We start from the raw sequence: 15,615 nt of genomic DNA, 5'->3' as shown, positions 1-15,615 counted from the left end.
AGACCCTGAAAACAGCCGGTGTTCACGTGGGCATGTGAACAAATGCCTGCTCAGAATCCCTACACTTTGCAATTTATTCTTTTTCATTGCAGTGGAGCTGGTTTACATTGTGTTGATTTCACGTGCACAGCACAGTGATTCAGTTGTACACATATGTGTATCTAGTCTTTTTTCTGTTCTTCTCCATGAGTGGTTATTACACGGCACTGAATACAGTCCCCTGCGCTGCCCTGCAGGGCCTCGCTGTGCGTCTGTTTTCCATACAGCAGTGTGCATCTGCTAACCCTGTGCTCCCAGTTTGTCCCCCTCGTCGGTAACCGTAAGTTTGTTTTCTACGAGCAATTTATTTAAAGAGCAAAGTGCTGTGGCAGGAGTGTGCGGTCAGCAGCCTGCTTGGCTTGGATGTTGGAAAGGTTCCAAGGCAGCACAGGACGACTTTGCCCACAGGCCATCACGGCTAGTTTACGAGTCCACTGGACTGGCCCAGGGGACCATCAGATCTTTCCTTTAGGTAAGTTTCACAACAATGTGACAGTAGTTTCAAAAGGCTTACACGAGAGGAATAGCCACATTTTCTCACCTTTCAGTGTTCAATAGGGGATATTCAATTAAATGAATACAAAAAAAAAAAAAACCCATTGACCATGAAATACATCTTTTAGGCTCATGCAGATTATTTGAAGTGGCACCAAAAGGCTGTTCCCCTGGGAACATGAGTCACCAACACAAAGCTACAAGCATCCCTTCTGCTAGCAAAGTGCGGGGCTGCGTGTCCGCGGTGGGACCCGTGCGAACACAATCCTGAGCCCACAGGACGGTGAGCCGCGCTCAGAATCCTGTCAATACACTTCCCGGAGATGCGCTGTCATGTTTCACTTTGAACCTATGTCCCTTCAAGGCCAAGTTCACTACCAAAATATCGTTCCCTACATTTCTATAGCTACACTTCACTTTGGGTAACAGATCACGTTTCACACCGATCGCATTAGTACTGTCTCCTCAAGCTGATCCGTAGGTCATCGTGAGGTCTGTCTCATGATCTCCGTTCCTATTTCGACCACAGCAGCTCACCCCAGGTGTGTTCATCCTTTTGTTCAGTGAACGTTCTTTATATATTCTTTTTACAGTTTACAATCTTCATTCTTTTCCCCTCACATAGCTTTTTTTTTAATTTCTAAAATTTTTTTTATTGAAGTGTACTTGAATTACGACGTTAGTTTCAGGTGTGCAGCAAAGCGATTCAGTTATACGTACACATATGCCTTTACACTAATAACTGAATGCATCAAGCTCCCTTGAATACCTATAAAGAGCAAAGTTATATGTCAGCTGGCGAGTGTGTTGACATTTTTGCCTCTAGAAGCACAGAGGGAAAGCTGCACACAGACACGGCGAACGTACCTTCACAGAGAGACACCGCTGTGGTCTGCGTTTTCCACCACGTCGCACAGGAAGCCACAGGCTCCGGGAGGACGTGTCGTGGGGGTCACTGGAGATGGCAGTCCCGGCGGCCCTGTCTTCTCTTTGTGGACACAGCGGGCAGGTGTCGTGATTCGCCCTGACAGCTTGAGTTCGGACCTCTGGAGGGAAAGCCAAGGACAAGGAGGCAGTGATGCGGAAAGCCGGGAGCTGAGGGGCCGTGGGCAGGAGCCCGCCGCGTGGGAGAAGCTGGGTGGTCGCCAGGGGCTGCTGTCAGGGTGGCGGGGCGGGGCTTTGGGGAAGTGGGGTAGGGTGGGAATCTGGCCGTGTTCTCCCCCGAGTCTGGACTCCCAGGGTCTGGAAGGAGACACCCAGGGTGATGCACACAGCACTCTACTGCTATGCGAGGGGTTCGTCTGCTTTCTTTTCTCAATGACAAGGATCAGGATCACCGACCGTGCAAGTTCTGGACACAAGGTTCCTACCAAGGAGAGACTGACATTCAGAAGCCACAGGCCACTGTTCAGCTGCCTCTTACGTGACGTGTACACAGCTCTTGATGGAATGCAGACGCAGGAGAGAAGAAATTTCATCCACAATTTTTAGGGCCTGATATTTTCTGAATTTAAAGTATTTCCAGAGTTGGGACAAGTTAAGCCTCAAAGTTTCCAAAAATTAAAACGAAATGACCCAGTAAGGTGTGGTACTAACCATGTAATTTAAATTTCCTGAGAAATAAGCAATTTTAATTGCATTGTTAGAAGACATTTTATTCAATATAAAAATATCATAAAATCATGTATCATATGAAGTATCTGTCTTTTTCAGTCATTTGAAAACATGGGTTTATCTAAATAGAAGAAGATAATGTAATAAATCTGAGTTTATACCCAAATACGTTTTTTTTTCCAGTTTTACTGGGAAGTACCCAAATATGTTTTAATTGCCAATTATTGCACTGAAAATCAAAATTTGCATTAGACATGCATTTCTGTGAAAAACTAATGCAATTAATTTGTAAGTAGACATTTATTTATTCACAGAAAATGCTTTTCAATATACAGCTGGGCGGTGGCAAAGCCGTGTCATCACGATGAGACCCTGCAGAAACTGAAGGAGAAAAAAAAGGTTTTTGGAAAAAGACTCTTCCATGACACCAGTGTCCCACTGTTACGCCTGCACCTCCCTAACTCCACCTCCACCTGCACGTGTGGAGAATCATCCTTTGGTGGCAAAGATCTGTGTTCTATGAAAGTGGTCAGATGTTTTTAACAAGCAGTCATTTTTGAGCCATTTATTCTTACCTGGTTTTTAAGGTCTTTTTGAAAAGGTGTGAGTGCGTCTATCCGACTGATTTCCTAACGAGAAGTGAGTGGACTACCTCTCCCCATTGCTGTCGCCAATCAACCCTACTCCCCAGACAAACCACCTCACTGCACGGTAGTCAGCGCGAACAGGAAGGATGTTACGCAACAGTCAAAACTAGTCTGAAGGCTTTTGTGAAATCTCATCAATGAAGGGAGCGAGCTGAGCTTGTGAGAACATCCCCTTCCTTCGATTTTATAAAAGTGCGCATTTCTGAGCTTATTTTCAGGAGCTTAGTAAAACATCTAGCTGAAGATGAGTTGGCAAAACTCACCAAAATGGTAAAACATCTTGCGTCGCTAAACATAAAATAATTGATAATCAGACTTCAGAGCGATAGAAAACAGTTTCTTCCAGGCGACCAGTGCACTATGGAAATGGCTCACTCTTAATAACACTCCATCGTATTCAGCAGCTGACGATGGTAAGAAATCGTCATATTAAAACTAAGAGGGGGGCCACGACAGTGAAAAGTGCACGGCTTACCAAGTCGCAAATGGGCCAGGAGTGCTTTTGGGGACACAGTGCCCTACAAACTGAACAGTCACGGGAGTCAAAGATGACCAGAGCATTTCTGAGTCTTTTAACAACTGGTTCTGCAGAATGATTTACTTCTAAAATCCTCCTCTCACTTACTAATAAACATCTACCGCAGCTCTGAACGGTCGGTGATGAAAACGGAACGTGTATAGACTCTCATAAAATTCATAGACATGAAGGTCTGCATTTTTTTTAATTCAAGAAATACACTTTCTGTATAATCTCATGGAATTATGTGTGTCTATATCCATGTGCACGTGTGAGTGTAAAGGCAGGCCACCAGTGAGGCAGACCTTTCAGACACGTTGAGCAAGCTATCAGCCAAACGAGTAAATCAGAGATGGGCAGCGCTCCTGCCCTCACCGCGCAGAGCGAGGTTCTCATTCAGGGGCTGCGTGGACGTCGTGCGCCCTGCTACGTGGAGTAGAGTGGTGTTAAATCTTCCGTGTGCTTAGATTTGTCAAAAGCAGCTGTAAAGGCCCCTGGAGAAAGCAAAAATTTCACCTAATTCCACACATTACCACCTACGATACATTGTGAAGTGGATTTTTTTCCCATTGTGATGAATCTGTGACACCAGCAGGCTCTTGTCAGCCTTCTTCAGCGTAGCTGGCTCCTTGCAAAGGTTTAGAACGAGCAAGGGTCTGCGGAAGTCCAGCCAGGGCAAGACTGAGCCCCCCTTGGCCAAGTGCACCCCTCGGCCTCTGTGCCAACGGGGAGAGCCCTGAGGCCAGCTCGCCCCGTGTGACTCCCGGAGGCGCACGGACGGGGGGGGAGGGGGCATCTGGGGGAGGGGGAGACCCTGAGGCCAGCTCGCCCCGTGTGACTCCCGGAGGCGCACGGACGGGGGGGGAGGGGGCATCTGGGGGAGGGGGAGACCCTGAGGCCAGCTCGCCCCGTGTGACTCCCGGAGGCGCACGGACGGGGGGGGAGGGGGCATCTGGGGGAGGGGGAGACCCTGAGGCCAGCTCGCCCCGTGTGACTCCCGGAGGCGCACGGATGCGGGGGGGGGGTGTGGTCTGGCAGAGGCGCACCGCGGTGGCGTTTTCCCTGCAGGGCTGATTTCCAGAACGCGGAGAGGACCTGAGCATTCTGACCCTGGGCCACGTGCGGAGCTCCGCTCACTCGTGTAAAGGGGAGTTCTGAACGTGAAAGGGATGTGCGTTGTTCACTGAAGGTCCTGCTGGGGGAGGTGGGGCCAAGACCGCGGCCTTCACAACAGCCAGAAGCACGGGTCCAGCCAGGAAGACAAGGCCTGTTCAGGCGGAAGTGCCCTTCTTAGCGCCTCAATTTTTTAAAAGAGGTTCTTAATGATGTTTCTTCATTTTCAGGGGTTTACGGGGAACTACGGCCTCCCCACATCTATTCACAGCGTTTGTGTGTCAGTCTCAGGACCAGGATAGGACCTGTCCCTCAAGGGTGGAGCCGGCCCTCGGATGACGGGTTATGTGTGTCGATCCAAGCCAGCCTGTGACAAAGCGATCTTGGAAAGGCCGAAATGTTAAGACTACTGGAAAGCCCAGAGATGGCTTTTTTGAAAGAAAGGGGGAAAAGAAACAACATTTCCACGCCCCAAGCAGAGAGAGGGTCCAGCAGGAAGGACGTCATTTCAGCAAAGCTTCTCAGGCTACACTGGGCCTGACTTGGGCTTATTTGCTAGCAATGCCCCAGCGGCTCTGCAGCAGGGGCGATCCCGGGGGTTACCTGCCCCCCACATCGTGTGGATCTTAAGTGGCTCCAGCACAGGTCACCTCCCCGTAAAGGGAACAGCAGAGGCAGAACACTGCCCACCGCTGCCCCGCCGTCTTCTCCAGACCCTGGCCTGTGTCTCCAAGTCCTAATGGGACGTAACAAATGAATTGAACCCCGAGGCCACGGAGCTCAGGCTTACACTCGTAATGATTTTAGAATGTGTGGCTGCATCTTGAGAAAGAACAGACCTTGACATAATATCCGTTATCAAACGACGGTAATTGACACAGAGACAGGCCGCACTCTGCGCTGGTGGTGACGCATCTGGGCCCGCGACCTCAGGGCCTGCCCTTTGGGGGCTCCACGCCCCGAGTCCTCCTTGCCGTCAGCTGCCCCAGGAGAAATGCAGGACAAATGAGGTCCTAATGACGCACTTCACCACCTGTTTACCTTCAGTGAGCACGCGCCCGCCTTTAATTTACCAGGAACACATTTTTTGAAGCTACTGTCAGTTAGAATGGCCTCTTGTTTGAAGTGGTTCTAAAATAGCACATACCTAGGGAAGCTAGGCCCTTCGGACAGCCTTCTGGTCCTGGCATTAACATTCTACAGGAAGAGAGAGAGAGAGAGAAAAAAACAAATCAGGGTTTTCTAAACCAGAGAGAAAAGGTGAATGCTCATGATTGCTTCCATTAGTATGTTCTACTTTTCAAATAAGGACCGCCAGGAGAGCTAACTCATCAGAATGCATCCTCATAATTTAGAATCAAGACTGATGCAAAAGTGCCAGGTCCTCTGCGATGCATTTCATGTCAGCATCCGTCTCTGAACAGGTGGGGGTCACAGAGGCACCATCGTGTAAAAGAAAAGATCAAAAGAACTGGGTTCAGCTCCCAACTCTGTGTGACTTTTTAACCTACTTAACGCGCTGCATTTTAAACTTCCTTATCTGTAAAGGGGAGAAGCGGATGCCTCTTCCACTGGATTGTCATGCAGATAATGAGACAAAATTAGAAAATCCTTTTATACAGTCTGGTACCGAGTAAGTAGCCACACCACATTCCTTTCTCTTCTGTCTTTTTTTTTAATGAAGTCTAGTCAGTTTGCAACGTTGTGTCAGTTTCTGGTGCACAGCATCGTGTTTCAGTCCTCCGTGTACACATACATATTCCTTTTCATATTCTTCTTCATTATAGGTCACTACAAGATATTGACTGAAGTGCCCTGTGCTGAACAGCAGAAACGTGCTGTTTATCTCTGTTATACGTAGTAGTGTCTGCAAATCGCAAGCCCCCAGTTCACCCCTCCCCACCCTCCCCTGCTGGTAGCCATCAGCTCTTCTGTCTGCGCTTTCTTTTCCATCTTAACAGCTATTTACATTTGGTCCTACTTATTTCAAACCAACAGGTATTTGTGCTGCAGGGAGAAGAAAACATCGTTAAATAACTGCAGTAACCAAACAGCTAACATCAGGGTGGAAACACAACAGGAAATTTCTTGAAGAATTTTATTTCCCTTTTATTTCAGCTTTGGGTTTGTCTTCTTTTTCCATTCTTCATTCATTTTTATATACAAACACTACAATAAATCTCATAAAAGTCTAGTCTAATTACGTCCTAGTTTCTAATCCACATGTAATTCGTCCCTGACAAAATCACAAAAGCGCAGCCGCTCACAACGTCCTTGCACAGAGTCTAAACTCCGCCCGGGAGGGAAGCCGCGCACGTGTACTGACCACGTCGGTGGACACGGAAGTTCTGTGGGACACAACGCAGCTCAGACCAGCTCGAGCTGAAAGGGGACGCACTGGCTCCCTGGCCGTGGGCGGGGAGGGGCTCAGGAACGCAGATTCCCAGGGAGCCTCCCTTCTTCCGTGTTCCGGCTCCCGTTCCAGGCGGGCTCTCCCGCAGGTGGGCAGGGCGGCCCAGGGCCAGTCCCAGGCTTACCGCTTCTCTACCCCGAGCAAACCCAGCGAGAAGAAATCACCTTTTCCAGGAAGTTCTGACAGAAGCCTTAGAAGGCGGCACCCGTCCCCATGGGTGGGCCCATCACCGTGGCCGGCTGCTGGGCCTCTGATCATCCTGCCACGTCTGTGACTAAAAGGGACGGAGGCCAAGCTCGTCGAACACGTTGAGTGGGTTTTCCACCAGCAAGAACCTTGCTCAGTTACAAGGACAGCTGTGGAAGAGGGTGATGTCCACGTGCCCACGACCCCACTCCCCCGTCCCCCCTAGTCCGGTCCCGCCTGCATTCTTCTCGGACACGGCGTCTCCGGGGGAGGGCCCCATGCGCTCTGCTGACCTGCACTCAGGACACAGAACTTGTGTCTTCACTCTGCCCCGCCCTCCTTCCCGGTTCCTGCTCCCCACGCCGCTCTGTCCTCTCTGACCAAGGCCTTGTGTGGCCTCAGGCTGATTCCTGACCGGGGCTGACCTAGGAGGCTCCCTGATCCCTGACCCCCTGGTCACCTCAGTGTATCGGGTCAGGTCTGGTTTCTAGGGAACCCATGTCCACGTCCCCAAATTGTTCTGCAGCTGATTTCTCACTGCCGTCCAGGCTTCTTCCACGGAGAGCTGAGAAAGGCCACGTGGAGAGTGAGGAGAGAGCGACAGACAGACACAGGCAGATACACGGACAAGGTCTGAAAACACCATCCCCACGAGAAGAGGCTTGTTCGCTTGTCCCTGAATTTAAACCCCTTTCCTGCCTCATGTGTCACAGGGCCTCTCAGCACCCTTGTAATAAATCCCTATGTTCACGTGAGATCCTTTGAGTTGGGTAAAAATCAGCCCTGATCAACAGTCTGATCGTGTCGTTTCCCATACATGAGACAGTAAAAACCCCACTATTAGTCACCTCGTGAAGGAGAACCAGGCGTCAGGCTCGTGACATTAGGATAAATACTAGAATGAAAAAGGCGAGGGAGGGCTTCGTTCTGTGCAGAGTGACCACTTTCCAGGGGAAAGAACAGATCTCTCCAGGCACAAGGAAACCAGCTTCTCTCCTAATGGATTGTGCTGGTGGAGTCGAGTCCCACCCTGGACACTCAGATCTGAGCCAAGTCCCAGCGCTGTGATTTAATAGCTGTGTCCCCATTCTTAAATCACAAAACCTCTCTGTGCCTCCTTTTTCTCTTAGTAAAATGCAAATAGTAACAGACTTTATCACACAGAGTTGGTTCGATGACTGAATGTTGAGGTGGATGGAGAATGCTGAGAAAGGGCCTGGTATACAGTCACGTTCAGTAGCTGTGAGTGTTTCTCTTACTGCGGAGTTAGGGAACTTTGCAGAGCTGTGGTTCGCAGTTTGCTCTTGGGAACAGAGAATCTTTGAGCTAGAGTGGTTTCAGTCTGTTCCCACACCAGCTCAGCGCAGTCCCACATTTCTCCTTTCAGTGCCCAGCCTCGGCAATGTGTCAACCCCCCGCAACCAGACTCGAACTTGAACCTATTCCAGCAGTAGCGTCCACTCAGTTTTCTCATTTCTGTGTGTTGTTCTGTATCTTTCACACCCTTAGCCCTGTAAAACGACCACGGATCTTCCAGTACATGCTCGTGTGCCATCAAGAACCTCTAAGGAAATTAAAACATTACTCGCCCAGCCTGACTTACTACAGGATAACTGCACACTGGCATTAAATAGGAAGGTCTTCCTCAAAGCAAAATAAAATAAACAAAGTAAAAAGAAAAACAAAACACTGTCTTAATTATTCATTTCTGACCTCAAGTTTCAATTAAGGGAAGATCTTAGTCTATAAACAGTCCAACGAGTGACCAGGTGTTTACTGATCCATCCATCCTCAGCCATGAATCAACCTACCGGTTAAACCTATTCACCGTGTCTTGTGATTGCTGGTCCCCGTACATTGCACCTAATTCTATCTTTAAAGCGTTACCTACTGTGTGCTCCAGTGAAGTCCCAAATTACTGGTACCCAAATGTGGACTGTTTTCCCTGCTTAGCAAAGCCAGCCAGAGTTTGGGGAGGATCATAAAGGAGATTCAATTAAATTCTTCCATTCTACTAGCCCTTAGCATTTCTGGTAAGCGCTGGGTGTGGCAGAACTCTGCAGTCAGGGCTGAAATAAAGTCTACAGCCCGTCTGTAGATTTCACTGAATTATATGACTGCTTCCATGATGAACATGGAAATTAGGTGTTGACTGGAGAATCTGAATCACAAAGAATGACCTCTAAATAAAAGAGCTTTTACAAACTCTAATTTGATGTCTTGGTTGAAAGATGCTAAAAATAAAGTAAAAACCAGGCGCTTTCAGGGGAAATATTAAAATATCATCATCGAGCCAGCGGAAGTACTCTTTAAAACAGCATGCCAATAACACAGCTTCCAAATTTATTTTTTTAATATTTGTTTCTTCTAGAAGTAAATCGCTAATGCAAGCTTTTAAAAATAATTCTCAGTATTAAATGGCCCTGCAGTTCTTCTATAAACTTACGAACACTGGTGTATAGACACCTCACCCCAGTAATCATTTTCAACTGAGACTCAACAGGAAAACAAGCTCAGACCGTGGTCTGATCGTGAAACAGCGGTGTTGTAACTTAGCCGTTTTTTTTTTAAACATTCATTTTTGTCTTACTTTAACACAGTCACGTGCTAATAAGTATTTTCTCTAAGTTATGTAGCCTATAACATAATTTGCTGTTCATTTTTGTACGTATACATAGGGCTACTTGTTAAAGAAAATAATTTTTCTCCTTTCTAAATTTGTGTCCAATGTTGCAATAAAGAACTACATTCTTAAACCTTCCAAAAGTCACTAAAATCCATCATCTACTAATAGAGAAAATGATTTTCATTTATTTGTAGTTATTCACACAATAAATCTAACTAACTTCTTGAGAGCTCGGTCCAGCCCTGAGTGTGAATTTCTACTCTATCAGCCACACTGTGGATTTTCTGGAAGGTGACGGAAATTAAGCTTTAACAAACAGAATTCCATGCTGGTTCCCGGCAATCAATTAGAAGAAGTTAAATGAGATGGAAGGGGCAAAGCTTTCTTCTTAGTTGACTGTTTCCTGCAAGTCACCACTTTGGTCTTTCATAAAGAAGTCTCGCAGGCACAGAAAACAAACACGGTCGCCAGCGGAAAGGGGATGGGGGGGTAAACTGGGAGCTCGAGATTTGCACATACTAACTACTATATATAAAACAGATAAAAAAAAAACAAAGTTCTTCTGTTAGCACAGGGAACAATACTTAATGTCTTGTAATAACCCCTAACAAAAAAGAATATGAAAAAAAGTGTGTGTGTGTGTGTACGACTGAAACATGACCCTGCACACCAGAAACGGACAGACTGGAACAGTCCGCTTAAACTTTAAAGTCTGTTCTCAATGCCAACCCCGTCCCTGAGCAAACACCATTGTCTCCATACGTCAGTGATATTTTCCCTACTAACCATTCCTGTGAGATTTTTTAAATTATTAACTTTTCTACAGAATAAGGGAAAATTATGAAAGCAAATGTTATCGTTCATCATGTCAATAAACAGTCTAATAGGAATCACACTTTAAACTCAGACGAAAGCTTGTTCCTGGTGGCTTTCTGTCAATACAACCGTCCTTACCCCATTCTTAGACAACTCTGGCATCTAAAAGAATTTGGCAGCTCACTTTTTTTTGCTAGGTTATTGGTTCGTTCCTAAAAGTCTATAGAAAGGTAAATTGTGAAAGAAATAAATTTGTAGTTATGAGATATGAGTCCTGCCAATTTCACCTCTGTGCCCTAAAATATTAATTTCTTTGGGTGTCAGTTTTTTTATTTTTATCACCACCCCTGCCCCATCTAAACAAGGCTGGATTAGATGCCTGAATGACAGCTTTTTCAGCACCATAATTCTCTATCTTTCTTCCTCTGTAACAGCCCTACTTTTAAGTATGCTTTTGTGCTCAGTGGGTTGTAGTTATTAATATTACATATCTACTTTTTATTAACCAATAATAGATACATGTCTCTCTACGAACTATTAATCAGGGTTTCCTATGAGGATGAAATAATCATTGTTACTACCTTTAAATGACATAATTTTAGTTAAAAGCAAAAAGTCTTGGTAGTTTTAGTCTGAACTGAAGTAGGACTAGAGAGCTTAGAAACCTTCTCACAACTTTGTGCCGGGAACTCTTTGACCAGACAGCCTCTCAGATTCTAGCCCCAATGTTCAATCATTCACAGCCAACCCGACTATGTCTTCAGAGTATACTCCTGCCATGTCAGAGTGAACGGTGAACCAGATTCAGGCTGTGCCACCCGCGGCAGCACAGACCGCGGCCAGACCTTCAGAGGCTTCTTCCTTCCCACGGGTTCAGTGCGATGTTGTTTGTGGGGTTCCCAAGGGGGGCGCCTGCCGCCCACTCTCACGGAGGACGTGCGGTCCTGCCGGGCACGACGCATCGGAAATCAACCGCATTATGGAACAGCTTCAGCAGGAAACAAACTCACGTGCAGTCAGGCATCTGCCATCTCACAGACTATTTGGGCAAACAGGGTACACCCACGTTTGTCAAAAATCTCATGAAACGGGGAAACGGACCACCAGGACCACTGAACTGAAGCAGTGCTGGCTATGGGCTCAGACGACAGGACTTGCTGCAAGTCTGCAGTGACCAGGGACGCCTCCATGGACCAGGCAGAACCAAACCACCAAGGGCTGTGAGGGCGCTTACCAGCCGCTGGGCTGAGCCCAGGCGCCGGTGTTAGAGGACAGGCTCGAAGCACAGCATCAGAAACAGAAGGTGTGCCTTCTTTTCTTTCCTTTTTTTCAGACTGAAGCACAGTCAGTTACAACGCGTCAGCTTCCAGTGCACAGCGTCATGTTTCAGAGAAGGCACGTTTTCTCGATGGAACCAGCATATTCGGGAGGATTTAGGAAGTGACATCCTTTGTAACTGAAGTGATATGCCAGAGCCCCGGGAACAGAGGAGACTGTGCACAGACGATCAGTTTGAGGAAAAGATGGCTCTTCCCTTCTACACTTACGAGGAAGACAGCAGAAGGGAGCTGACAGCGCCTACGGGGAAGAGTTTGAGAGCCCAGCGACTTTTATCACGGAGACCAGCAGTAAGCAGTTTCCTGAGAGTGGCCTAGAAGAAGCGTGGAAGGAAATTTATATGAAAACACTGGTCTTTTTCCCAGATGTTTCCCATGTCTAGACAGTTAGTGAACAGAGATGACTATCTTTAGTCTTACTTCATGTACCAAAAATCTCCTCCTTTTAAAAATGTCTGCCTAGGCGCCCAGAGCGGGTGTGTCCTAGGAGCGACGTTCAAAGCAGGACTCCAACAATAGGGCGCTAACATGACTTAATCTATTTTTGTGTGTTTTGTTTTTCTAAGGACAGCTGATAGCTCCCTGAGTATCAAGACTTCTCAAGAAGGGGAAAAAATTAGAAAATGAAAAGAAAAACTGTTGATCTGATTCTACTGCCTGAGCAGAAAGTCTCCCGCCCAGAGCTGTTTTTAAAATTCAGCTTCGTCTGATTTTTCCTGTGGCCCAAGGACAGAGCTGTTTCCACTTCCAAGGTCTCATTTGTAGCTTAATGGAATTCCAGGCTGGAGAGAGACCTCGAGAGTTCAGCTGGTCCAACCTTCAACTGCAGAAGCAGAGGAGGCCCTGGAGTGACTTTCTCCAGCCAAATAACCTCACCCTGAGGCCAGGGGACAACGCTCTGCAGTTATTCTGAAAATGTAAGACCGTCACAACCCGGTCACGACAGAGACGCAGACCCACGTTCACCAGGGGAAATCAGCCAGCTTCCTAGAGCGGGGTAGGTGTCTACGGTCATCTACGAATACAACTCTTTGATTTACTGCAGCTAAAAAAAATTTAAAGGAAAAACCGTTTCCTAGGAAGGGCAGGATTGAACTTGTTGTGGGAAATTTCAGCCCGAGGATAGAGCTGATGCACCCTTGGCAACCAGCAGGGAATCTGATTACTCTCGCACTGAAATCTTCATTCACCGGCTTTAACGAGCCATTTTCTTGTGGATTTCGCTCGAGGAGGTGTCACACATCCAGTGACACGTGCTCAGAGGTGTTCACGTCTTGAAAACGTTCCTTCATGTAGAATGCTTACGACTCTACACTTAAAAATATCCACGCTGAATGGAGGCATGTTAATTAGCTTTAGCACCTTACAAAGTGGCTTTCCAGCATCTAAGATGCTAAAGGGAGCATGACTCCAAGCTTCAAACTGCAAGTGGAAACTCTTGAAATCTGGGGCAAGTGATGATTAATTTAAGGCCAGTCAATGACTGAATGACCTTTTATGCAGTATGAGCTGCATTTTTTAAAAACCTTAAACCTGGTGTTTCCATAGAAGTGGTCGACATGAACAAACAGGCACACAGGGAAAAAATCAGTATTATAGTTCTACCCGCAAAAATACCGCTCACGGGATTGTAGCGTTACGGGGATTTATATGGAAGATGAGGGCTTTTATTCTCCAAGTTCCCTTCCTAATCAAAGACTCCACAGACCTGTGGCCTCTGGACAAGGAGAGCGTTTCTCCACTTCAGCATCGTGAACGTTCTGCCAGGTAATCTGCTGTCTAACAGCTTCTCCGGCATTTACCTACTAGACAGTGGTAACTTTGGGGGGACAACCAAAACTGTCTCCAGGTACTGCCGAATGTCCCCTGAAGGGCAAAACCACCCACCAGTTGAGACCAGAGAAAGAATTTTTTAATGTACTTTTAAAATGATAACTTCTACCCCCTCCTTAGACCCCCTCCCTGGTTACAATTCAGTAAATATCCTAAGAGCGTCATCCCAGTTAGGGACCAAAATGTTCGTGGTTTCCATGGTAACTAATAAAACTTCATAAAACTGTTTAGATTTGTTTAAGTTAAATAAATAAATAAAATAAAAAATAAAGACCCCAAAAACTTCAACAGTATTAAGAACAATTAAACTTTTTCATTTATTCATTTAGGTTCCGCATATTTAATAACAGCACAATGCTTTCTACTGTTTCTTTTGATATTTGCTGTTTTACTAACTTTTTTATACATGGCTCTTTAAAGAACGAAACCCACTTAAACCTCTCAGGTTTATCGGTTATGTTCCAGCTCGCTCTTAAGTTTGCACTTTGGAGGAGCAACTCAGAGCCTATGAATTACGTTTTGTTTCATGAACACACATTCTGCGTCCTGCGAGCTGTTTTAAGATCAGCAGTCAAGTTGTCAGAATTACGTAGCAGCTGTCACCACTGCGTCCGGCCACAAGGCAAGATCACCAAGAAATAACGCAGCAGCATTTTCCAGTTTTTTCAGCGGGGCCAGCCGCCATCCCTCCTGACCATCTTCTGACACCGTAACACCCACCAGCATCTAAGCCCTGGAGTGGAGCCGGTGCTGCGCTTTGACGCTTCATCAGAAGTTCTGCGTGTTTCAGGACAGCCGTCAACAGTGCTTTAGCGCTGCCTTGACTCGTTAGTACAGACCTCGAGGTGGGGTTTTAAACCATCCTGTGCCCTATCATCTACCCAGATAGAGGGAGGAAGGGCTGGCGGCCGTGCGCCCGAGGCTGCTGGGACCCTGACCCCACGGCCCACACCCCACCAGGCTCCAGCCTCGCCACCTCACGGCCAGACCTCGGGGCTCAGACCACAGGCTCACGTCCCCCAGCCCCCCCCTCCCCCCGCCGCTTGCCTGGACATCTGCCCCCAAAGACTTCCTGTCACAGGACGACTTGAAAAATACAGGTGGACAGAAGGAGACTCCTGGGTGAGACTTACTGAAACCACACATTAAAAAGCATGCAGCTTTATTCTCGAATTCATACTTAGTGACTATATGACTTCATTTTCAATCTCTTAACTAAGAACAAAGAGTCTTAAATATGAATGTAATACAGATACATCTTTAACTTAATGTCTATTATGTTAAAATTTTGTGTGAGCACAGAAGAAAATGTTTCTGAAATTAGGGTAGTAACATCATTCTGGAAATTCTTTAAACAGTTACATCAGTGTATTATCACACGTAAACCTTTCCTCCCCGGTAACTGCCGAAGAGCACGTTCACGGGTCTCTTGCTACTGACGCTCCTTTTCCAAAGGCCCAGGTGCCCCCTCGCCCGCCGCAGCCATTCCCAGGCTTCTTCTGAACCTCTGCCAAGAAAACTCCCTCTCCGTCTGTTTCCTCGGTCCTGTGACTTCTCTAGGATGCCTTTTTAGCTTAGGGGAAGACGTTTTCCTGAGTTCCCTGAGAAGTGGTACTTAGCAGGTCAGTTTTTCCTTATTTTTGAGAACTTGCATGTCTGAAAATGTCTTTATTATGCACATTGTTGATTTACGGTTAGCTAGGTATGAAATTCGACATCCCCTCGGCATTTGGAAGCTGCCGTTCCATTGTCTTCCAGCTCATGGCACCGCTGTTCGGTGACCCCGTGCCAGTCGGTAGTCCATTCTTCCTGTGGGACCTGTTTTTCACCCTTGGAAACTCTTAGACTTTTCAGACTGTCTAACTCTTAGCTCATTCCTCAGAGTGCCCCCACCTTTTTACTAATCATGTGTCATCTGCAAACTAACAAAGAACTCCGGGTTCTCACTTGTAAAATGTGTAACTCAGCATCATGAAAAC

The 15,615-nt window shown here is 46.9% G+C and overlaps 1 protein-coding gene across 1 annotated transcript in view; it reads right to left on the bottom strand.

The window, feature by feature from the left end:
- The window catches only part of LOC106728650 (protein PRRC2A), a 141,724-nt gene that overhangs the window by 50,499 nt on the left and 75,610 nt on the right, over positions 1–15,615 (bottom strand). The window contains exons 4-5 of the mRNA XM_032496808.1: positions 5,573–5,622; positions 1,402–1,580 (exon numbers count right to left, since the gene is read on the bottom strand). Of these exons, the coding sequence (XP_032352699.1) occupies positions 1,402–1,580; positions 5,573–5,622 (229 nt within the window). The remainder of the gene's footprint in view (positions 1–1,401; positions 1,581–5,572; positions 5,623–15,615) is intronic.

This window comes from Camelus ferus, chromosome 14 (assembly GCF_009834535.1).
Source record: "Camelus ferus isolate YT-003-E chromosome 14, BCGSAC_Cfer_1.0, whole genome shotgun sequence".
Lineage (NCBI taxonomy): Eukaryota > Metazoa > Chordata > Mammalia > Artiodactyla > Camelidae > Camelus > Camelus ferus.
Note: the sequence above shows the minus strand (reverse complement) of the source record. Positions and strands in the feature narration are given on the sequence as shown.